This window comes from Somniosus microcephalus, chromosome 16, assembly GCF_052327205.1.
Source record: "Somniosus microcephalus isolate GS21.2 chromosome 16, FLI_Smic_1.0, whole genome shotgun sequence".
Taxonomy (NCBI): domain Eukaryota; kingdom Metazoa; phylum Chordata; class Chondrichthyes; order Squaliformes; family Somniosidae; genus Somniosus; species Somniosus microcephalus.
The window spans coordinates 6,016,572-6,040,969 of NC_141002.1; the positions used below are offsets into that span (position 1 = coordinate 6,016,572).

Sequence of the window (24,398 nt, forward strand, 5' to 3'; positions counted from 1 at the left end):
ACGAGGTGGGGGGCCACCCACATCCACGGACGCAAATATCCCACTGGATGTCAACCCAGAATTTAGAGCCGGAGCTCCGACTCCACTTGCCGGGACTGTCTGGAGCGGGGTTCGAAACCCTACCCGTCTGGCCCAGCGGCGGGGATCCTACCGCTACGCCAAAGGCCCACTCCGATTAGCAACGTGAAATGGCTGGAATGAGCACAATTCACGGCATTAAAAGAACTCACAATTGAACTGATGATGACCTCAGCAATCTCCTCAATGAGGTGGAGGTGCAGCGCCTGCTCATCATTGGTAATGAGAAGTCAAAGGCGCCGCAAAAAGGACAGATGATAGCTTGGTCTTTCAAGTGGCAGCATAGGGCTCCAGTCACGGGGAGGGAAAAGGCGCAGGAAACGTATGGGTGTCACCTTTTGCGCGGAGTGGGCCTTTTGTGTAGCGGTAAGCATCCCCGCCGCTGGGCCAGAAGGAGTAGGGTTTCGAACCCCGCTCCAGACAGTCCCGGCAAGTGGAGTCGGAGCTCCAACTATAAATTCTGGGTGGACATCCAGCGGGATACTTGCGTCCGCGGGTGTGGGTGGCCCCCCCCCCTCAGATGGGTTGTGGGAGCCCGTAAAACCCTCACACCATAGGACTAACCACCCTAATAGCTGGTATGAAGATGGTTATGGTCACGGAAGGAGCGTTAACGTGGCCAGAAATCCTTCCACCACTTCATACAGTTCCCGAAAGGGAACAGTGTGAGGATACGTACGACGATGACCTCTTGCGCAATGCACCTCCTTGGACCCTCAGTCGCAGATGCGAGGGGGCAAATCGTGCAATTGTTAAATTTTTCATTTTATTGACATGTAAAATGTTGGCCCAGTAATTCCGTTCCAAATGCGTGAGTACGGTCGGGGTACTTACGCGTCTGGCCGGAGGAAATGCCGGTTTTCAGCATGCACAGCGCATGCGGGGAAAACGGGCATTTTCTGTCCTCTGAACGAAGGGGTTCAGAGGCACAGTGCGTGCGACTGCACAGGCAGCGCGTGTGCAGTAACATTCGCCGGTTTCATTCATGCTTTCAGTGAGGTTAAGTCCTTACAACTTACACATGAAAAAAGCATGAGTACAGTTGCTCCAGAGGCTGCGGAGGAAGATATATTTTATCGTGGAGCTTCTGAAAGGCAATATTTTTGTTTGGGAAAGGGAGGAAAGTTATTTTAAGAAATTTTACATGTAAGTTTTAAAGTTTATTTTTGTTTTTTAAAACGGGTTTTCAGTACTGTAGGTAGAAGGAGCAATTGTGGCTATGTGAATTGAATTTGCTGTGTTTATTAAATGTGAAAATGACTCCAACATTTTTAAGAAAGAAACTTTTCATCAGTAATATATTCTTTTAAGTAATTATGTATGTATGTCTGTATATATTCCTTTGCGTATATGTATGTATATATTCCTTTACTTATGTGTATGAATGTATGTATTTAATTATGACTTTCAGAGAAAGTAACTTATTGGAAAATCATAATTAAATACATACATTCATACACATAAGTAAAGGAATATATACATATACGTAAAGGAATATATATGGACATACATACATAATTACTTAAAAGAATATATTACTGATGAAAAGTTTCTTTCGTAAAAATGTTGGAAATGTTACATTACTCATTTTAGAACAGTCATTTTCACATTTAATAAACACAGCAAATTCAATTCACACAGGCACAATTGCTCCTTCTATGTACAGTACTGAAAACCTATTAAAAAAAAATTTAAACTTTAAAACTTACCTCATCATTTCTTAAAATAACTTTCCTCCCTTTCCCAAACAAAAATATTGCCTTTCAGAAGCTCCACGATAAAATATATCTTCCTCCGCAGCCTCTGGAGCAACTTTACACATGCTTTTTTCATGTGTAAGTTGTAAGGACTTAACCTCACTGAATCCATGAATGAAATCGACGAAGTTCACTGCGCACGCGCTGCCTGTGCAGTCGCACGCGCTGTGCCTCTGAACCCCTTCGTTCAGAGGACAGGAATTGCCGGTTTTCCCCGCATGCGCTGTGCATGCTGAAAACCGGCATTTCCTCCGGCCAGACGCGTGAGTACCTCGACCGTACTCACGCGTTTGGAACGGAATTACTGGGCCAATATTTTAAATACTTTAAAGAAAGGTAAGTTTATTTTTAGCCCCGTTCAAAACTGTAATTAATTTTTTCAAAAATTTAAATTATTGTTTAAAATAGTTATTTTATGCAATTTATAGTTATTTTAACAATGTGATTTAAAAAAAAATGTATTTGAAGTTTTAGTTATGTTTTGGGGCCGAACTCTATTCATAAATTTGACAGGTCTTCCTGTCAAATCTATGAATAGAGATTCCCTGCTACAATTGGCTCTCCATGGCCCACGTGATCCCAGGGGACGCTTCGAACTAACTGCGCCCCGGGATACGCAAGCATTGCGCGCCGGCAGTTGGAGCAGGCCCAGGATCGGAATCGCACGCGGGCCCACAGCTCAACGGCTGGCACGCTAGTTAAGTGCAGGTCGGGGGCTTACACCCGCGGGAAGCCCCCGATCCGAATTTCTGGGCCAATATAAAATTCTATCATATTATGGTCACTCCTCCTCAAGGGTCACTTTACTACAAGGTTATTAATTAACCCTGTCTCATTGCACAATACTAGTTCCCTAGTTGGTTCCTCAACATACTGGTCTAGAAAACTACAGTATCTTGTATAAATTCCATAAATTCGTCCTCCACACTATTACTGCAAATTTGGTTTGCCCAGTCTTCCTGTAGATTAAAGTCCCCCATGATTACTGTATTACCCTTGTTACATGTGCCTCTAATTTCCTGATTTATGCTCTGTCCTACATTACAACTACAGTTTGGAGGCCTATAAACAACTCCGGCCACTGTTTCTGCCCCTTGCTGTTTCTTAGCTCCAACCAAACTGGTTCTGCTTCTTGATTTTTGGAGCTAAGATCCTTTGGCCTAGAAATTCGGTGGGCTGCGCCACCAGTTAGCGCCCAAAGAGGGCACTTAATGGCTTTAGCGCCACTGGCCACGCCCCCCACGAAATTTAGCGGGGCGCTAATGGCAGCGTTAGCCTGTAGCGCTGCGTCACCACCGATGACGCCATCGGTGTGCGCAGCGCCCTGCTACCGCCCCGATCGCGAAATTGGGTCGTGCCCCCCGCTGTAATGCCGGTCGCAATCTGCAACCGGTTCAGGGGGGCCGACCTGCGGCGGTAGTGGCGCTAATTAAAGGGGAGGTGCGGGGCAGCCATTTTTTTGGCTGGCTGCCTGCCAGCACCTCCTCGCGCCGTCGTCCCCGGCCTCCTGAGCTCCCCCCCCTCCCCCGGGCAGTGCCGGCTGTCTCCCAAGAGCCCGTCACTTCTTCTCGGTGCCGGGCTCTTTTGCCGGCACTCGCGATCTCTGATCGTGCTGGTGCAGGCCCCTCCCCTTTAAGAAGGGGAGGAAGGCCTGCAGTACCGTAGCGCGCTGTGCCGCAGCGTGTGGTGCTGCGGCACGTTGCGCTGTGATATTCAGTTTCAGCGCCCCAAGAGAGACGCGGGGCGCCTCGAGCAGCGCCCCGCTTCCATTTGGGGCACTGAAACTGAATATCGCGCTGGCTCAAGCGGCTCCGTCCGGAGCGGCAATCCCAGTGCCCAGGCGAGCTTGGCGCCCCAAATGGGGCGCCACCGAATTTCTAGGCCTTTCTCTCTACCGTCTTTATCCCATCCTTTATTATCAGGGCTATCCCTCCTCCTTTTCCATTTTGCCTATCGCTTCTAAAAATTAAGTATCCTGGAATATTTAGTTCCAACCTTGGTCAGTTTGCAACCACGTCTCCATAATGGCTATTAGATAAAACCTATTAATTTCTATCTCCGCTAATAATTCATCTATTTTGTTGTGAATGCTTCGCGCATTCAGATATAATGCCCTTAGCTTTGACTTTTTTCTATTTTTCTCTGATGTCTCCATAGTCACTGATGCTCTATTACCTTTAACCTTAACTTCAATAACTTTAACTACAGCTTCCATATTCTCTCTGACAGAAGGTGCTGCTGATGTTCGATGGGTGTGCTGGAGTTTCCAGAATGGGAGGAAGGAGCAGATTGGTGCTTGACATGGGGACCCCATTCCACCACCCATCACAACATTGTATTGGCAGGGTGGTCTTCAACCTTGGTGTCCACCTGCTTTTTCTTCCACCAGATCCTGCGGCCACTGAGGTCTGCTCCGTTTTGCCAGTCTTTCATACTTCCCTTTCTACCTACCTATCCCCACCTCTTTAGCCATTCATGCACTCTCACACGCTCTCTGTTTCTTTTACTTCTTTGATTTCTCTCATCATGTTTTCGACTGTCTCCTGCGAATATCACCCCTCCAATTTAACCATCTCCACTTTAACTTATCTGATCACTTCGGCTCTAGTGGAGCATGAGCGCTGGCATGGACTGGCTGGGCCAAATGGCCTGTGTCTGTGCTGTATATTCTATGTAATTCAATGAATAGCATAGATGCATTTAAGAGGAAGTTAGATAAGTGCATGAGGTAGAAAGGAATAAAAGGTTATGCTGGTAAGGTGAGATGACGTAGAGTAGGAGGAGGCTCGTGTGGAGCATAAACACCGGCATAGACCAGTTGGGCTGAATGGCCTGTTTCTGTGCTGTAAATACTATGTCATACTATGTCACTATGTCTGATCTCGCTATCCGACCTATGTCAACTTTTTTCTTCCACAGGATCTCCGACTTTAACTCTGGACTCCCTACTATTGTCACCAACCTACTCCCTGCTAATACCAATAATTGCCACATAACCAGGCCTATGTAGCTTGAGCTTTTCCCTGTGTCTATTCGCGTGCACACTTTGGCTGCTGCTCTGGACCCGAGCTGTTGACTTCTATTCCCATGATTTTCTCCTCCTTTTCCTTTTCTCTATCCCTTCCTGACTGCTCTATCCTGTCGTCATGCCGCCTTTTATCTCTCCTCTCTCAGATGCTCTGCCCTCCCAAATCCCTACCCCAAACCTTCATTACTCTTCGACCTTCCTACTCTCCTATTGCCGTCCCAGGTGCGACTCCCTCATAGATAAGCCTACAGCTTCCCGCTGTGCCTCTCTTGGCATCCTCCGAAGGGCCCATCGAGGCACTCGTCGCTGCCTCCTCATGAGTAGCAAACCCAACTGTCCCATCCTACTCTCTCGCCGACCTTCCCACCCAGCATGCCCATGGGGGGCTAATCTTGCCAATCTCCTCCCGGTCCAACACACCCCTCCAAGCGCTGACCCTATGGATGCTGGCAGTGGATCAGCCATCACCGGCTCTCTCCGCCTCTCCATGCAGAATGCCCGTTCACTTGCAAACAAAGCCCTTGCCATCCATGAGCTTATCGTGGATGATTGCATCAATGTCATGGCCCTGATGGAAACTTGGCTGAGGGGTGATGATACCTTTCCCTTAAATGAATCCTCCCCGCCTGGCTATACCTTCCACCACTTGCCCTGCCCAAACCACCGTGGAGGCAGTGTGACTCTCATCACCAAATCACACCTGGGTCTGTCCCCCTACTCCTCTGGCACTTTCTCCTCCTTTGAGCATCTCACCTTGTTCCACCCCCTCACCTCTCATTTAAAATTCTCATTCTCTATCTCCCACCCAAGTACAATAAAAATGTTATCACTGAGATATCTTCACTGCTTTCCTCCCTCAGCCTCTGCACCGAGCGACTTCTCATCCTTGGTGATTTCAACCTCCACCTCAATTCATCAGGCTCTCTCTCCACTGAGTTCACTGCCATCTTATCCTCCCTTAATCTCCCCCTCCATGTGAACTCCCCAATCCATATTCAGGGCCACCCCCTTGACCTTGCCATCTCTCGTGGCCTTGCTACTCCCACCGTGTCAATCGCAAATAAGGCCATCTCAGACCACTTCCTTGTATTGCTCTCCACCCACATCCCCCTTCCCCCACCCAACCCTACTTCCTTCTGTGTCTGCCTCTGTAAAATACTCTCTGGCAACTCTCTTACAACTGCACTTATGAAATCCCAACTGTCCAGCCTTTGGCCCTCCATTCACCATGATATTTCTGCAGCTACCGATCTGCTCAATCACACCCTCACCACCACCTTTGATGTCCTAATCCCTATTAAAACAATTACTCTCACTCACCCTGGCCACTCCCCCGGTACGGCCCACATCTTCGCTCCCTCAAGTCCAAGGGATGTAGACTTAAACGGATTTGGCAGACAACTGGTTTAGCCATTCACCACCAGATCTGGCTGGACCACATAAAGCACTATCGGGTCCTACTCTTGTCTGCCAAAACTGCTCACCATTCTAGGATCATTGTGGAATGCAAAGATAACCCCCAACTTCTATTTTCTACTGCTAACCGACTTCTTAAGCCCCTCTCCCCTGTCATCTCCACACTCAGCTCCAACAACAAGTGTGAGGAGCTCATGGACTTCTTTGTCTCTAAGATTGAGACCATCCGATCAGCTGCCTCTGCCACTTCCCTTCCTTCACCTAGCCCACCGGGCCAAACTTCCTCTAAGGTTCCCCCCTGCATGAGCCCTGAACTCGCATCTTACCCAGTTTCTCTCCGATCTCCCCTCTTGACCTCTCCACGTTCATCTTGTCCATGAGACCCACTTCCTGCTCCTTCGACCCTATTCCCACTAAACTGCTGACCACCCAACTTCCTATTCTAGCTCTCATGTTAGCTGACATTGTTAATGGTTCGCTCTCCTCAGGTACTGTCCCCGTCTCCTGCAAAGCTGCCGTCATCACTCCTCTCCTCAAAAAAACAATCTTTGACCCCTCTGTCCTTGCAAACTACTGCCCCATCTCCAAAGTCCCTGAATGTGTTGTCGCCTCCCAAATCCGTGCACATCTTTCTCGGAACTCCATGTTTGAATCACTCCAATCTGGTTTCCGCCCTTGTCACAGTACCGAAACGGCTCTCGTCAAAGTCACAAATGACATCCTTTGTGACTGTAACAAAGATAAACGATCTCTCCTCGTCCTTCTTAACCTGTCTGCAGCCTTTGACATGGTTGAGCACTCCATCCTCCTCCAACGCCTCTCCACTATCGTCCAGCTGGGTGGGACTGCACTCGCTTGGTTCCATTCTTACCTATCTAATCATAGCCAGAAAATCACCTGCAAAGGCTTCTATTCCCTCTCCCGCATTGTTGCCTCTGAGGTCCCCCGAGCATCTATCCATGGTCCCCTCCTATTTCTCATCTACATGTTGCCCTTTGGTGACATCATCCGAAAACACAGCGTCAGTTTCCACATGTACACTGATAACACCCAGCTCTACCTCACCACCACCTCTCTCGACCCCTCCACGGTCTCTAAATTGTCAGACTGCTTGTCCGACATACAGTACTGGATGAGCAGAAATTTTCTCCAATTAAATATTGGGAAGACCGAAGCCAATGTCTTCGAGCCCTGCCACAAACTTCGTTCCTGAGCATCTGTCTGAGGCTGAATCAGACTGTTCGCAACCTTGGTGTCATATTTGACCCTGAAATGAGCTTTTGATCACATATGCGCAGCATAACTAAGACCGCCTATTTCCACCTCTGTAACATAATAGTTCTAAAAGGTCTAAGAGTGTTAAAAAAACAAGCTTGAAGGCTTTGGCCTAGAAATTGAGTGGGCTTAGCACCCATTTTGCGGCGCTAGAGGGCATTGCGCTGGACTTACAGCCGGTTTTGAAATTGACTAGGGCCCAACATTGGCGTTACACCGGTAGCGCTGCGCCGGCACCGATGACGTCATCGGTGTGCGCAGCGTCCCGGTTGCCGTGGTGGCGGGCCCCAGCGCCGAAATTCAGTTGCGGCCGCCTCGCCCGTGGCAGCCGCAACTAAGACTCTGGCAACAGAGTCTTACACGACTTTGCGCCGGCGCATAAAGGTGGAGCGGCGGCCGGCCGCTTTCCCGCCGGCCGCCTGCCCGCACCTCCCTCCCCGGACTCCCCCACCCCCCCCCCGCGGAACAGATGCTTCTCGGCTGCGAGCCCGGCACTTCCCCGAGGTGCCGGGCTCATTTTTGTGGTGATTTAACCGGCCAGCGGGCGGGTGCAGGCAGCTCCTCCTTAACTGAAGGAGGAGGCCTGCTCTTCCCGAGCCTGCCGCACCGCATCGGGCGCCGCAGCGCCGGAATAGCGCCGCAATGCGGCACGTAGCGCCAGTTTTCAGGCGCAAACAGCCTTCAGTAGTGCCGGCAGCCGTTTGGGCGCGGCGCTACTGAATTTTTGGCGCGCACAGCGCGACTTAGCACCGGCGCTAAATTTCCGGCGTTAAGCCCCGGCGCAGCGCAAACTCAATTTCTAGGCCTTTGTGTCTTATGCGAGGAACATTTATAATAAGGTGGATGAATTAGCTGCGCAAATGCATATGATATAATTGGGATTACGGAGACATGGCTCCAGGATGACCAAGGCTGGGAACTCAACATCCAGGGGTATTCAATATTCAGGAAAGACAGGCAAAAAGGAAAAGGAGGTGGGGTAGCATTGCTGGTTAAAGAGGAGATTAACACAATAGTAAGGAAGGATATTAGCTCTGATGATGTGGAATCTGCATGGGTAGAGCTGAGAAATACCAAGGGGCAGAAAATGTTAGTGGGAGTTGTATACAGACCCCCAAACAGTAACGCGAAGGTTGGGGATGGCATTAAATGGGAAATTAGAGACGTGTGCAATAAGGGCACAGCAGTTATCATGGGTGACTTTAATCTACATATAGATTGGGCTAACCAAATTAGTAGCAATACTATGGAGGAGGAATTCCTGGAGTGTATACAGGATGGTTTCCTGGACCAATATGTCGAGGAACCAACTAGAGAACAGGGTATTATGTAATGAGAAAGGAATAATTAGCAATCTTGTTGTGCGAGGCCCCTTGGGGCGGAGCGATTATAATATGATAGAATTCTTCATTAAGATGGAGAGTGAAGTAGTTGACTCAGAGACTAGGGTCCTGAATTTAAATAAAGGAAACTACATTGCTACGAGGCGCGAGTTGGGTAGGATTGATTGGGGAATGTTACTCAAAGGGTTGACGGTGGATAGGCAATGGCAAACATTTAAAGATCGCATGGATGAACTACAGAATTTGTTCATCCCTGTTTGGCATAGAAATAAAACAAAAAAGGTGACTCAACCGTGGCTAACAAGGGAAATTAGGGATAGCATAAGATCCAAGGAGCGGGCATATAAATTGGCCAGAAAAAGCAGTAAACCTGAGGATTGGGAGCAGTTTAGGATTCAGCAAAGGAGGGCAAAGGTGATTAATTAAGAGGGTGAAAATAGAGTATGAGAGTAAGCTTGCTGGGAACATAAAAACTGACTGTAAAAGCTCTATAGATATGTGAAGAGAAAAAGATTGGTGAAGTCAAGCGTAGGTCCCTTGCAGTCAGAATCAGGGGAATTTATAATGGGGAACAAAGAAATGGCAACCAATTAAATACATACTTTGGTTCTGTCTTCACAAAGGAGGACACAAATAACCTCCCAGGGAACATAAGGTCTAATGTGAGGGAGGAATTGAATGAAATCAGTATTTGTAGGGAAATGGTGTTAGGGAAATTGATGGGATTGAAGGCCGATAAATCCCCAGGGCCTGATAATCTACATCCTAGGGTACTTAAGGAAGTGGCCCTAGAAATAGTAGATGCATTGCTGGTCATCTTCCAAAATTCTATAGATTTTGGAACAGTTCCCATGGATTGGAGGGTTGCTAATGTTACCCCACTATTCAAGAAAGGTGGTAGAGAGAAAACGGGGAATTATAGACCGGTAAGCCTGACATCGGTAGTGGGGAAAATGCTAGAGTCCATTATAAAAGATGTAATAGCAGAGCACTTGGAAAACAGTGACAGGATCGGACAAAGCCAACATGGATTTACAAAAGGTAAATCGTGCTTGACTAATCTACTGGAATTTTTTGAGGATGTAACTGGTAGAATAGATAAGGGAGAACCAGTGGATGTGGTGTATTTGGACTTTCAGAAGGCTTTCGATAAGGTCCTGCATAAGAGATTAGCATGTAAAGTTAAGGCACATGGGATTGGGGGCAAGGTATTGACTTGGATAGAGAACTGGTTGGCAGACAGGAAGCAAAGAGTTGGAATAAACGGGTCTTTTTCCGAGTGGCAGGCAGTGACTAGTGGGGTACCGCAGGGATCGGTCCTAGGACCCCAGCTATTCACAATATATATTAATGATCTAGACAAGGGAACTAGATGTAATATCTCCAAGTTTGCAGATGAAACAAAGCTGGGTGGGCGTGTGTGCTGTGAGGAGGATGCCGAGAAACTCCAGTATGATTTGGACAGGTTGGGTGATTGGGCAGAAGCATGGCAGATGCAGTATAATGTGGATAAATGTGAGGTTATCCACTTTGGTGGCAAAAACAGGAAGGCAGATTATTATCTGAACGGCAATAGATTGGGAGAAGGGGAAGTGCAATGAGGCCTGGGTGTCCTTGTGCACCAGTCGCTGAAGGTAAGCATGCAGGTGCAGCAGGCGGTTAAGAAGGCAAATGGTATGTTGGCTTTCGTAGCGAGAGGGTTTGAGTACAGGAACAAGGATGTCTTGCTGCAGTTGTACAGGGCCTTGGTGAGACCACACCTTGAGTATTGTGTGCAGTTTTGGTCGCCTTATCTGAGGAAGGATGTTCTTGCCATGGAGGGAGTGCAGTGAAGATTCACCAGACTGATACCTGGGATGGCAAGAATGACATATAAGGAGAGATTGGGTCGATTGGGCTTATAGTCACTGGAGTTTAGAAGAATGAGAAGGGATCTCATTGAAACTTATAAAATTCTGACATGACTGGACAGACTAGATGCAGGAAGGATGTTCCCGATAGCGGGGGAGTCCAGAACCAGGGGTCACAATCTAAGGATCAGGGGTTAGCCGTTTAGGACAGAGATGAGGAGGAATTTCTTCACCCAGAGAGTGGTGAACCTGTGGGATTCTCTACCACAGAAGGCAGTTGAGGCGAATTCATTAAATATATTCAAGAAGGAGTTAGATATATTTCTTAAGGCTAAAGTGATCCAGGGGTATGGGGAGAAAGCAGGGACAGGGTACTGAATTTTGGATGATCAGCCATGATCTCATTGAATGGCGGAGCAGGCTCGAGGGGCCGAATGGCCTGCTCCTGCTCCGATCTTCTATGTTTCTATAGTCGAACAGCCTGCTGGTGCTCACTACCTTGACTTACACATGAAGAATGGACTTTTGGATGAGGCGGCAGAGGACAGCCAGCACCTGGTGAACTGTACACCAATAAGAGGCAGCACCATGAGGAGGGGAAGAAAATGAGAGGGGGGACAAAGAGGGAAATGAAAGAGCAGCCTCTTAAACATTGCATAGGATGCTGACTTTACCTTGAAGGCCAATGGCAGCTCAATGATGTACAGGTCGATATAATCAAACTTTAAAAGTTTCAGAGATTTCTCCAGGCAGGGTCGTACCATCTCCGGGGGGTGATAAGTGTTCCATAGCTGAAAGTTAGACTTGAAGTTAATACACCAAACTGAAGCAACATTACAATATTCAGGATTACAGAACATTGAGAGTTCCTTATTAAAGACGTCACAACCTCCTATATACTGCAGTTATATTCACATTTCAACCTGAAATTGTGCTTTCAAAATGCAGGGGTGTCAGTGCTGTAGGAGAGAGACTAGCTCCCCAGATGGCACTGCCCAGTGTGACTGAATCATATAGCCCACAAAATGCCAGGTTTCGTACCCTGACCTGTGCCGAATTGTTGGTACTGCGGCAGCTGCATTATGCCTCAGTGCCTCTGGGAAAGTGAGGGGAAAATCAGACAGTCCCGGCACCTCGTCATGATCCAGTGTCCCCAATGGAAAGTGAAGATGGGGCCAGAGTTGGCTGTAATACCCTCTATAGTTGAATAGGCTGCTGTCTCATTGCTCACATATGAAGAGTGCCCATATGAGATACTGGAGAGCTGCTCACCCTTGCACAACTGGATCTCAGTACAAATCACTGCGCACAGGAAAGGAGAGAATCTGAAGCATATACTGATTTGTAGAAACATTAAAGGTGTTATATAAATGCAGGCTGTTGTTGTTTAATATTTCTCTGTGCTGCTTTACCATTGGTTCCTGGCATAGGACAGATAAATTCAGCCAAGGTTCCTGCTCCTGATTGAGTCCTGAAGAGTGTGAGTGTGAGTGGGTGTACACGTTTGTGTGGTTTTGTGCATTTATGGATATTTGTGCATATGCATACATTCACATGTATCTGCGTGTTGTGGGTTTATTTGTACATGTGTGCATTTGAGTGGATGAGAGTGTGCATGTAAGTTTATGTGTGCACGCACGCACGCAGCTGTATGTGTGTGCGCATGTGTGGCTACACGCATGTGTGTGCATGTGTGTATATGCGTGAGTGTGTTTGCATGTGCATATATGTATGTAGGTGCATGCCTGTGTATATGCATGTGTATGTGCAAGTGCATGTGTGTTGTATGTGCCTGTGTGTATTTAATTATCTGCATGTGTATATACATGTGTGTGCATGTACGTGAGTGTGTGTTCGTATAACGGCATGTGTGAATATGTGCTTCTGTGTATGTGCATGTGGATAAGTACATCTGTGTGTGTGCATCAGTGTATATGCAACGGCATGTGTTTGTGTGTATATGCACGTGTATATTTATGTGTGTGTATGCGGGTGCATATGTGTGTGATTGCATGTGTTTGTATGTGTGCGGCCAATGGGTGAGGATAAGATCAGGCTCACTGTGATGGCTCCACAGTTGAATAGCTGGCTGTCGTTCATTATCTGGGCACACACGTGAAAATGGCAACGTAGCCAAATGCCGCAGATGTGCATGAAACAGAAGCTAATCGAGAGTCAGCAGCTCCAGGAGAGGAGAGAGAGATCCTTGAAATGTTAGTTACCTTGCCACAGTAATAGATGTCGTCACGCCTCACTGTACCATCAGCGATTTTTTCCTGAATGGCCTTTCCGATCTCATCTTCATTACCGTACACCAATGCTCCATCAAAGTGGCGGTAACCCACATCGATCGCTACTTTCACTGCATGGTAACACGCATCACGGGCAGTCTGTTAAAAAGGGAATGTAGCAGCAAACAGAACACAATTTAAAAACTGTTTCAAACTTACAGAGCTCAATGTATTGTTACTTTAAAAAACATGACATCCCCTCCCTCCCACCAGGGGTGTAGTGGGTGTTGGCACTCACTACAGAAATGAACCCCAGTACTTTGTACTCTTTATGGCCTTAGTAACTTGTGTCGCTACTTTTAGCAATTCATGTAACTGTATTCCCAGGTCTCTTTGCTCCTCTACCCCATTTAGTATTTTAACCTTCCAAGGAATAAGTGGCCTCCTTATTCCTCCTACCAAAATGAACCAGTGCATGTGTGTTGTATGTGCCTGTGTATTTAATTGTCTGTGTGTGTATATATATGTTGGCCACACACACACATACAAACACATGCAATCACACACATCTGCACCTGCATACACACACATAAATACACACACACATATACACACAAACACACATGCTCCACCTCACTCTTCACTATATTGACTTTCATTTGTCAATTTGTCCACTCACACTGCAAGCCTGTTTATGTCTTCCTATATTTTGGTGCAGTCCTCCATATTATTAGCTATACCCGCCCACCCAATTTGGTATCGTGCATATTCTGACACCATACCTCCAATTCCTGAGTCCAAACCATTTATATACACGATGAACAGCAGTGGTCCCAGCACGGATCCCTGTGGGCAGCACTTCCCACTTCCTGCCAGTTCGAGAAACGTACCTTAACTCCTATCCTGTTTTCTGTTTTGCAGCCATCTTTCAATCTATCCTGCTATTTGCCCTGACTCCACGTATCCTGACCTTTGCCACAAGTTTCTTACGTGGCACCTTATCAAAGCCCTTCTGAAAGTCCATGTAAATTACACCCAATGCATTGCCCTTGTCTATTCAAACACTTGAGTAAGGTTGATTAAACATGACCATCTTTTTTGAAATCCTTGCTATTTTTAATATATTCTTCATTTCTAGATGTTTCGTTACCTCATCTTTTAGCAAAGATTCTAGCATCTTTCCTGCCACTGATGTTAAGGTAACTTGTAACTCACTGGATTACTTCTAGCTCCCTTTTTGAAGATAGGAGGTATAATTGCTGTTCACCAGTCCTCTGGTACTATTCATTTTTCTATTCAATTTTTATGTATGAATACTAGTGCTTCTGTTATCTCGTCTCTAATTTCTTTGAGAATCTGAGATACAATCCATCTGGATCCGGGGTATTGTCCTCCTTTATGTTTGGCTAGTTTATCTAATATCTCTTTTCTATCTTAACTGATGTAATATCTCTCTTGCCTTCCTCTACTTTTGTCCTTTCCTCTTTGGTGACCTCTTTGGTGAAAACTGAGGCGAGGTATCTATTCAGTATCCCTGCCATTTCCTGTGAGTTTATCTTGCTTATCCCTCAGTGGCCCTATCTTAAATCTCCTTTTGTTACTTATGTGCCTTCAGAATATTTTACTATTTCTTTTTATGGTTTTTGATGTATTTCCTCTTTGCCTTAATAATTGATTTGGTAACGTCTTTTCTAAGCTCATCATATTCCATTTTGTCATCCTCTCCTTTATTGCTTATATATTTTGTGTATGCCTTTTTCTTCAGATTTAATTTTATCCTCAACTCTTTATTTATCCATGATATTTCATTTTTAACTAGTTTGTTCTTATTTCTCCCTAAACACCATCTATCTCCCTTTAAACATTGCCAATTATGTTCTACCTCTTTATCTGTCAATATTTTTCACCATTTACTTCCCTTAGCTCCATCCTCATTCCCTCATAGTTGGATTTGTTTCCAAACTATTACTTTGGTCTTTGTATTAACTATATGGGCTAAAAATTCAGGGGTTTAGCGCCACCTGTCACCACCAGATTTGGGGGGGAAAATTGTGGCGGCTGCACTTCCGCCCGCTGCTGGCAGGTCCTGCAACAGCTGCCATTTTTGGGTGGCCGGCAGAGCTGCCGATGTCGGCGCTCACGAGAATTATGTAGATGATGCAAATCATGATGTCAGTGAGTGTGCAACGTTCACTTGATGCCTGGTCTGCGAGTTTCAACTTCATCGCTCCAATTACTAGCAGGAACGAGGCTCCAGCAGTGTCATTTAAAAGGATTATTAGCAGCAACTTGCACCTGCCATGTTTCTGCAGCTTGACTGGCTCTGTGCAACTTAAGCAGCTTTATAAAGTTCTTTCAAGATCTAAGGTAACAGGGAGTGTTGTTGCAAGTGGCGAACGCCTTCATTCTTATTTAAAAGCTTCTTCTCACATTGTGGCAGAACCACTGAATGACTCTGGCTAACTGTATATAATTCTCTTTAACGATGTTCTAACACCAGCCTAAACCTGTACATTTGTGTTAGGCATTACTGTGTTTTGTATATAGAGTTTGCATGTATGGGGCGTGGCCCCTTTAAGAGCGTGGGAAAACGCGGGCAAACGCGATGACGTCACGTCGCAAACCACGGGGCTGCCCAGGCAGTCCTCATGGCATCTCCGTTGAGTAAAGACCTGTTTAGTTATTCTCTTGTGTCGATCTCCGTTATTCGTAGGAATTCGTTAATTCCTACAGCATCACTTGCTCACAGTCATGGGGGCTCTACTGGCAGTCCCCCTCGCGCTCGAGTATCTTAGGGAGAGGGAGCGGAGGCAGCGAAGAAGAGGGAAAGATGCGCACAGAGGGAGAAGGAGGAGAATCAGGAGGGCTCTGAACAGGAGGCCTTATCCACCAAGGGTCTTCTGAGAGAACTTCTCTTATATCCACTTAAGTGAGGAGCAGTGTATTAGGAGGTGCCATTTCACCAAGGAGGTGGTCACAGAACTCTGCCACCTCCTGCAACCAGTCCTGCAGCCTGAGAGCAGGGCGACCACAGCTCTCCCAGTGGCAGTCAAGATCACCGTGGCACTCAATTTCTTCGCCAGCAGATTCTTCCAATCTGCAGCAGGAGACATAGCTAACATCTCACAGTTCGCTGCATCCGGGAGGTCACAGAGGCTCTCTGAGCAGAGAGAAGCAGGACAAGTGCACATGTGACTTTGCCAGGATAGCGGGCTTCCCCATGGTGCAGGGGGCATGCGACTGCACACATGTGGCTTTGTGGTGGCCGCATAATAATCATGAGATCTTCCGTAACAGCAAAGGTTAATGTGCAGTTGTTGTGCGACCATGCCCAGCGATTCCTGATGGTCAATGCCCGCTATCCTGGCAGCAGCCAGGATGCCGTCATCCTGTGGCAGTCTGGTGTGCCAGCAATCCTCCAGCCACCACATCAAACTCGAGGGTGGCTGCTCGGAGACAAGGGCTATCCGCTCTGCACCTGGCTTATGACTCCCCTCCACAACCTCAACACTCGTGCCCAGCACTCATATAATGAGCGCCATGCTTCCACCAGGAGCATTCGCGAGCAGACCATCGGATTCCTGAAGCAATGGTTCCACTGCCTTGACCACTCTGGAGGAGCCCTCCAGTACTCGTTGGAGCGAATATCCCATTTCCTGGAGGTCTCCTGAACGCTTCACAACATGGCAATCATGAAAACGCAGCCCTTGCCACCAGGGATTGCTGGACCACCTCATGAGGAGGAAGAGGGAGAGGAGGAGGAGGAAGAGGACGAGGAAGAAGGGAGGAGGCAGGCAGACAATCCCCCTTCCGGATGGGCTGTTCATGAATGCCTCATCAGACTCCGATTCCAATGAATGAGACCCCAGATCCCCGTTGCTCACCACATCCCCATCATACCATCCCTTGGTCACGGAATTTCACAGCGTCCTCCTGGGCACAAAGCTGAAATGAGAGACACCACAAAAGATTCCAAATAAAATTATTAAATTTATCAACAATCAATTTACACATACAATATCAATTAATCACCCTTGTGGATTCCCTTAGTGCCTGTTGATCGGGTGCCCTTTCCTGATCTAGTGCTCCTACAAAGTGCTCCCCCAGCGGCTCCAGCATGGCTGGTGGAAGGCTACTGAGTTTCCATGGGGGAGTCTTCTGATGGCCTTGCAGGATGACCTCGAGCAGCTCTGGACCTAGACGGCCCGGCTGTAGACTGCACCACTGTTGCGTTTGCAAAGATAATCCAGAGGCCGTATACAGAGCTCAATTCATGTTGCTTTTAATGGCTGATCCAAAACCACTCTCAGGCAAAAGCAATCGAATACCTATATCCAATGTCAGACACAATACAACGATAACAGCACTATCAAACTCCATGTGCTCAGGCCAAGGCAATCGAGTACCTATCACCAATGTCAGACATAACAACCACCTCGGCATGGACAGTGGCAATCTGGGCTGGCTGGCAAGGGCAATGGTGTAATGGTAGTGGTGGGAACAGGAATGCTGTCATTCTGAGAGGACAGCAGATTCCTGCTCTACTGACCCACTGCCACTCCCCCGGGGCGGCACCTCAGCATTCCTAGCAATCTGTTGGAGCACAGATTGCTGGGCTGCAGCGACCACCCTGCAAACCCCGGTCGACACTGGTAAACCCAACCACGATGGCAGCAGTCTGAGCTTGGGTGGCATCAAGCTGAGATTGCTTGAGTGGTATGAGCTTGGGTGGCAGCGAGCTGAGATTGCATGAGAGCGGTCTGCACTTCCGCTGCAGCGCTAAGACGTTGGGTCGCTTCTGCCTGTGCTGCAAAGGCAGGCGTGACATCGCCCATCACACACAGCGTTATGGGAGTTGTCCATCATTTTCATCCAGGAAATGCTGGGCTCCGAGCTCCGCACAAAGCCCTGTGCAATGTTGGAGGCAGGCTCCCCTATGCTCCTTGACATTGCCAAGGGACTCTCTGGCAGGCTTGCCATTGCACCTAGCAATTCGGTGTGCATGCCCATCGCCCTTCTTTTGAAGGCAGCCCCATCGAGGTCCTCAACTGAGTCCTGTGCAGCAGAACTCGCATGCTAACTCGTCCTCCGGGGAGCTGGCCCCCGAGCGACCCTTTCCTCCTGGTCTTGCTGCAGCCCACTCATCCCCAGTGCCTCACCCTGTGCAGATCCTGCTTCTACACTAGCCTCTAAATTACGCGCAGTGCCAGTTTCTGAGCTGGTGTCTGCGAGTGACAGATGCAGTGACGTTGTGTCTTCTTCTTCTCCCCCTTGTTCTCCACCATCGCCTCGGGGACAGGCTGGGCTGGTGCTTGGTCTTGATTATCTGAAAGTAGAAAGGCACAAGAGTTGGGTTGGAATCATAGGGGGGAAAATTCAGTATCGCCCCTCTTGGGGCGTGATTATCGGCCGGGCGCAAAGTTTAGTGCATGCCGCTAATTATCACCTCTGACTGCAAACTTGGCTTTTATCGCCCCTGGAGGTGATTGGAGCACTAAATCAGGCGATTCACACCTGTCTTAAGGTGCAAAGGCCAAGGAGCGAGGCGCTACCTCAGAGCGCTGGCGAAGCTCATGTGATGTCAGTCAGCAATGGAACACAGACACAATGACGCCGGCCAGTTCTTAAAGGGGAGGGTCGATCTTGCTCTCCATCCACACCCTGCTCATTGCAGCCTTGAATCTCGGTCTGGAGAGACCTGCACATCAAATCTGCTGGAAAGAACCATGGAGAGAACCAGGGAAAGAGCACAGAGTGCAGCCCCCATAGTCTCTTCTAAATCAATGCAAGGAAGGTCAAATCAAAATGAACCTGCAAAGTGCTGCTCAGTGCCCAAAACTCCTTCACACAGCATTGAATCTCTCCAGAAGTCTCTCTCTCTCTCTCTCAGAATGCGTGGTGCAAAAATGTCACCAACAAAAAAAGGCAGGAAGCGGTCGCCTTTAAATAGCGCCCCCCCAGTCCCTTCCTGACTGCAAAATGCTCCCCTCAACCTGTCGTTGATTGCAGCAGGTGCCACTCAATATTCAGTCCGGGGCGTTGCACACTCGACTGACGTCACGATCTGTCGGCGCAGGATATCGTGGTGGTAGTGTTTAGTGCCGCTGCAAAATGTCTAGTTAATTTCGTGAGTGGCGCAAACATCGCTGCGCAAACATCGCTGCGCACAGGCATTAATTGCTTTGTGCCCCATTAGCGCCCTCTTAAGGCGCTAACGGGAGGCGCAAACCAACTGAATTTTTCCCCCATAGAATGGTTACAGCACAGAACGAGGCCATTCGACCTGTCGAGCCAGTGCCGGCTCTCTGCAAGAGCACTTCAGCTAGTCCCACTCCCCTGCCCATAGCCCTGCAAATGTTTTTCCTTCAGGTACTTATCCAATTCGCTTTTGAAAGCCATGATTGAATCTGCCTCCACCTTCTTCTTCCTTCTTAGGCAGTCCCTTGGAACCGAGGATGACTTGCTTCCACACTAAAAATGAGTTCTCAGGTGACTGATGAGTCCAATGTGGGTCCTACAGTCTCTGTCACAGACGATGGTTGAAGGGGCGGGTGGGTGGGGTGCTTGGGTTGATGTGCGCTCCTTCTGCTGTTTGCGCTTGGCTTCACTCCCGGCGAAGAGACTCGAGGTGTTCGGTGCCTTCCTGGATGCTTCTCTTCCACTTTGAGCGGTCTTGGGCCAGGGATTCCCAGGTGTCGGTGGGGAGTTGCACTTTTTCAAGGAGGCTTTGAGGGTGCCCTTGAAGCATTTCCTCTGCCCACCTGGGGCTCTCTTGCTGTGTCGGAGCTCCGAGTAGAGTGCTTGTTTTGGGAGTCTCGTATCGGGCATGCGGACGATGTGGCCCATCCATCAGAGCTGATCAAGCGTGGTCAAAGCTTCGATGCTGGGGATGTTGGCCTGAGCGAGATCACTGACGTTGGTGTGCCTATCCTGCCAATGGATTTGCAGGATCTTGCGGAAGCAGCATTGGTGGTACCTCTCCAGTGCTTTGAGGTGCCTCCTGTACATGGTCCATGTCTCTGAAGCATACAGGAGGGCGGGAATCACTACTGCTCTGTAGACCATGAGCTTGGTGCCGGGTTTGAGGTCCTGGTCTTCATACACTCTCTTCCTCAGGCGGCCGAAGGCTGCGCTGGCACACTGAAGGCGGTGTTGGACTTCATCATCGACGTCTGCCCTTGTTGACAGTAGGCTCCTGAAAGTGGTCCCCGTTGTCCAAGGCCTCGTCGTCTATTTTGATAATCGGGGGGCAGTACTGTGTTATGGGGGCAGATTGGCAGAAGAACTTTTTCTTATGGATATTTGGTGTAAGGCCCATGCTTTCATATGCTGCGGTGAAGGTGTTGATGATGGTTTGGAGTTCCACCTCCGAGTGTGCGCAGACGCAAGCGTCGTCTGCATACTGTAATTCGATGACAGAGGGTGGGGCGACCTTAGATCTAGACTGGAGGCGACAGAGTTGAACAGTTTCCCTTTTGTTCTGTAGATTATTTCCACTCCAGTGGGGTGCTTACTGAGGGTGAGATGGAGCATTGCAGCAAGGAAGATCAAGAAGACTTTGGTGCAATGACACAGCCTTGCTTGACCCCGGTCCATATGTGAATTGGGTCTGTGGTGGATCCATTGTTCAGGATCACGGCTTGCATGTCATCGTGAAGGCGGAGGATGGTGACAAACTTTTGAGGGCAGCCAAATTTGAGGAGGACACTCCATATCCCTCACGGTTGACAGTGTCGAAGGCCTTTGTGAGGTCAAGGAAGGCCATGTACAGTGGTTGATGCTGTTCCCTGCATTTCTCTTGTATTTGATGTGCGGTGAAGATCATGTCCATTGTGCCCCTTAGTGGGCAGAATCCGCATTGCAACTCTGGGAGGAGCTCTTCAGCCACTGGCAGAATGTGATTGAGGAGGATTCTTGCTATGACTTTCCCTGTGGCAGACAGCAGGGAAACGCCTCTGTAATTATCGCGATCGGACTTGTCACCTTTCGTGACAATCTTAACCAATCGTGAAGATGGTCACGATTACGGCGTCTCTGAGATCCCTTGGCATGCTCTCCTCCTTCCAAATAAGAGAAATGAGTTCATGTATTCGCGCCAGTAGTGCTTCTCCGCCATGTTTTAGCACCTCGGCGGGGATTCCATCTGCTCCTGAGGCCTTGTTGTTCTTCAGTTGTCGGATGGCCTTTTCAATCTCATGCCGGGCTGGGGTTGTGCTGAGGTGGTGGCGGGTAGCATGCTGCGGGATGGAGTTGAGGACACTCACGTCGAAGACAGAGTCTTGGTTAAGGAGATCTTCAAAGTGCTCCTTCCAGCAGGCACTGACTGCCTCTCTGTCCTTGATGAGTACCTCTCCGTTCTTGGCCCGCAGTGGCGTAGGACCTTGGGAGCTTGGGCCATAGGTGGTCTTGACTACACTAAAGAATCCACGCACGTCGTGGTTGTCCTGTTGGATCTCCTGCGCTTTCTCCATCCACCGTCTGTTCTTTAGGCCGTGGGTTTTTTGTCGGACCTCGACCTTCAGGCGTCTGCATAACTGCTTTCTGGCTCTTGAGTTGTGTTGTGTTTCCAGATCAGGAATGCCTTGTGCTTGCAGCTTAATAGCTCCTGGATCTCCTGGTCATTCTCATCGAACCAGTCTTGGTGTTTCCTGGTCGAGTGACCGAGCGTCTCTTCACAGGTGCTGATTATGGAGGCCTTGAGTACAGACCAGGTGCTGTGGACACTCTGGGCTTGATTTTGTCAATGGGGAGATTTTTGAGGCAGGACTCCCACTTTTTGGGTTGTAGTCCCACCTCCATCGACATGTGGCCCACCCACGCTATTTTCCCTTGATTGACCCTTGTTAAGCCCGCCCAGTGGGCTCAGCAGGCCAATTAAGGGACTCCTGGTTACTGGTGACGTCAGCGATTGACATTTCATTTGTCAAGAGCTTTTGACAGATGAAAAATCAGCGTTTGACAGCTCTGTGAAGCTGTCAAACACTGACAATCTGTCTTCTAACTTGAGTCCTTCTACTCAGACTCAGTTAGAGATCTCTCCAGACCAGAGAGCAGAGGCTGCAGCTTTTGACAGTTCAGCGGCCATTCTGCTTTCTGTGCCGGTGAGCTGAGGGACTCCCGAGACCTGAAGGAAGGAAGCCTGCAGGAGAAAGTAAAGGTAAGTAAAACTTAATAAAACACTTTACACTTACCTCACACACTTACCTCTGCACACATGTACCCATCAATCACCTGCACAACGGACATCTCGAACCCTCCAACCCCTGCAGACCGACGGTCTGCCTCGCTAACTTGGCGTGGTTCGGAGCCGTCGGACAACCCACACTTCAGGGCTAAAAATAGGGATTAGGCAACAAACAGGCAGTTAATTGGCACTAATCCCCTTCCCGCCTCAGGGAGGCGGCTCCCAGCACAGATCAGGTACCCGCCTCCTGGGACATTGGCACGGAGGCGGGTTGGGGGCGGGATGGGTTCCTGCCCCCCGATTCTGCAATTTTCCCACCACTCCCGCCTCCAAACCCGCCTCCTCGGGTCTTGGAAAATCGAGCCCTCTGTGTCTCTGAATCACTGGGAGTCATCAGGTTGGTTGTGAGGCGCTGGTTGAATAGCGCTTTCTTAGCGGGGTCTTTGAGCGCTCCAGCGTTGATTTTCCTGCGGCATTGTTTCTGTTGCCGCCGCCGTTTTGGGGCTACATTGATGGAGATGACAGAGCGGATTAGGCGGTGGTCTGTCTAGCAGTCGTCAGCTCCTGTCATGGCGCAGGTGATGCGGACAGCCTTGCAGTCCCTCGCTCGGACGATGACATAGTCCAGCAGATGCCAGTGCTTGGAGCGAGGGTGTTGCCATGAAGCCTTGTACTTGTCTCTCTGACGGAACAAGGTATTGGTTATGACAAGGCCATGCTCTAAGCATTTCGTCAGGAGGAGGGTACTGTTGGAGTTAGCTTTCCCTACCCCCTCTCTGCCGATCACACCTCCCCAGAGGTCTGTGTCCTTTCCAACTCTGGCGTTCAAGTCGCCAAGGAGGATCAGCTTGTCGCCTGTTGGGACCCGGGACAGAGAGTGCATTTCAGATCCTGCGTAAAAAAGTTTTTCCTCATGTCGCCTTTAGTTCTTCTGCCAATCACCTTAAATCTGTGTCCTCTGGTTCTCGACCCTTCTACCAATGGGAACAGTTTCTCTCTATCTACTCTGTCTAGACCCCTCATGATTTTGAACACCTCTATCAAATCTCCTCTCAACCTTCTCTGCTCGAAGGAAAACAACCCCAACTTCTCCAGTCTATCCACGTAACTGAAATCCCTCATCTCTGGAACCATTCTTGTAAATCTTTTCTGCACCCTCTCTAAGGCCTTCACATCATTCCTAAAGTGTGGTGCCCAGAATTGGACACAATACTCCAGTTGAGGCTGGACCAGTGTTTTATAAAGGTTCATCATAACTTCCTTGCTTTTGTACTCTATGCCTCTATGTATGAAGCCTAGGACCCCGTATACTTTTTTAACCATTTTCTCAAACTGCCCTGCCACCTTCAACGATTTGTGCACATATACCCCCAGGTCTCTCTATTAATGCACCCTCTTTAGACTAGTACCATTTAGTTTATATTGCCTCTCCTTGTTCTTCCTACCAAAATGTATCACTTCACACTTTCCTGCATTAAATTTCATCTGCCACGTATCCGCCTATTTCACCAGCCTGTCTATGTCTTCTTAAAATCTATCACTCTCCTCCTCACTGTTCACTATACTTCCAAGTTTTGTGTCATCTGCAAATTTTGAAATTGGGGTTATGGTTGGGGGGGTGTGGGGGTTGCGGGGAAGAGAGATATGCATGCATACAGTGTCAGCAGCTTGAAAGTGAGAAGAGAGTGTGGGATGAGGGGGAAGTGGGATGTGAGAAGGATTAGGCATGAGCAGACCATTGTTGCCCCCAAGGGTTTCAACGTCGCCAGTTGCCACTGCCTCCTTGACTTGCTGTCCAATGATTTCTAGCACTTGTTCCTCCACTTGGCTGAGGTCCTGCATAGCAGCTTCTGCACCCCCTCTTCCCACCCCGCCTGTCTGCTGCTGCTCCTAGTGATTATGCACCACCTTGGCCTGCAAGAGAAAGGGAATTGTGTGAGTGAGTGTGGTGCAATGTGTTTGGGAGAAGTGCCTGCCATAGTTGAATAGCTGGCTGTTTGTGCAAGGTGTGAGATGTGAGTGTAAGTGTTGCAGCAGTGGTAAGGTTGTGAGGGTGAATTGAAGCTATGATGGTGAGGTCTGAGTGCTGATAGGTAGAGATTGTTGGTAGGTAAGTGCTGTGGCCTTCACTCACCTTGACCTGCTGTGTGAGGTCATTAAACTTCTTGCGGCACTGGAGCACCGACCTGGGGACCACAGTGTTGCCCGTCACATAGATGGCTATTTCCCACCACAG

General features: G+C 48.6%; 2 protein-coding genes across 4 annotated transcripts in view; both read right to left on the reverse strand.

Moving 5' to 3' along the window:
- LOC147105952 (aldo-keto reductase family 1 member D1-like) overlaps positions 1-24,398 on the reverse strand; it is a 316,229-nt gene that overhangs the window by 211,813 nt on the left and 80,018 nt on the right. The gene's annotated exons all lie outside the window — the stretch shown is intronic.
- LOC147105953 (aldo-keto reductase family 1 member D1-like) overlaps positions 1-24,398 on the reverse strand; it is a 112,505-nt gene that overhangs the window by 79,425 nt on the left and 8,682 nt on the right. For all 3 annotated transcript variants that reach the window (XM_086008567.1, XM_086008568.1, XM_086008565.1), the window contains exons 2-3: positions 12,970-13,137; positions 11,422-11,538 (exon numbers count right to left, since the gene is read on the reverse strand). In XM_086008567.1, the coding sequence (XP_085864693.1) occupies positions 11,422-11,538; positions 12,970-13,137 (285 nt within the window). The remainder of the gene's footprint in view (positions 1-11,421; positions 11,539-12,969; positions 13,138-24,398) is intronic.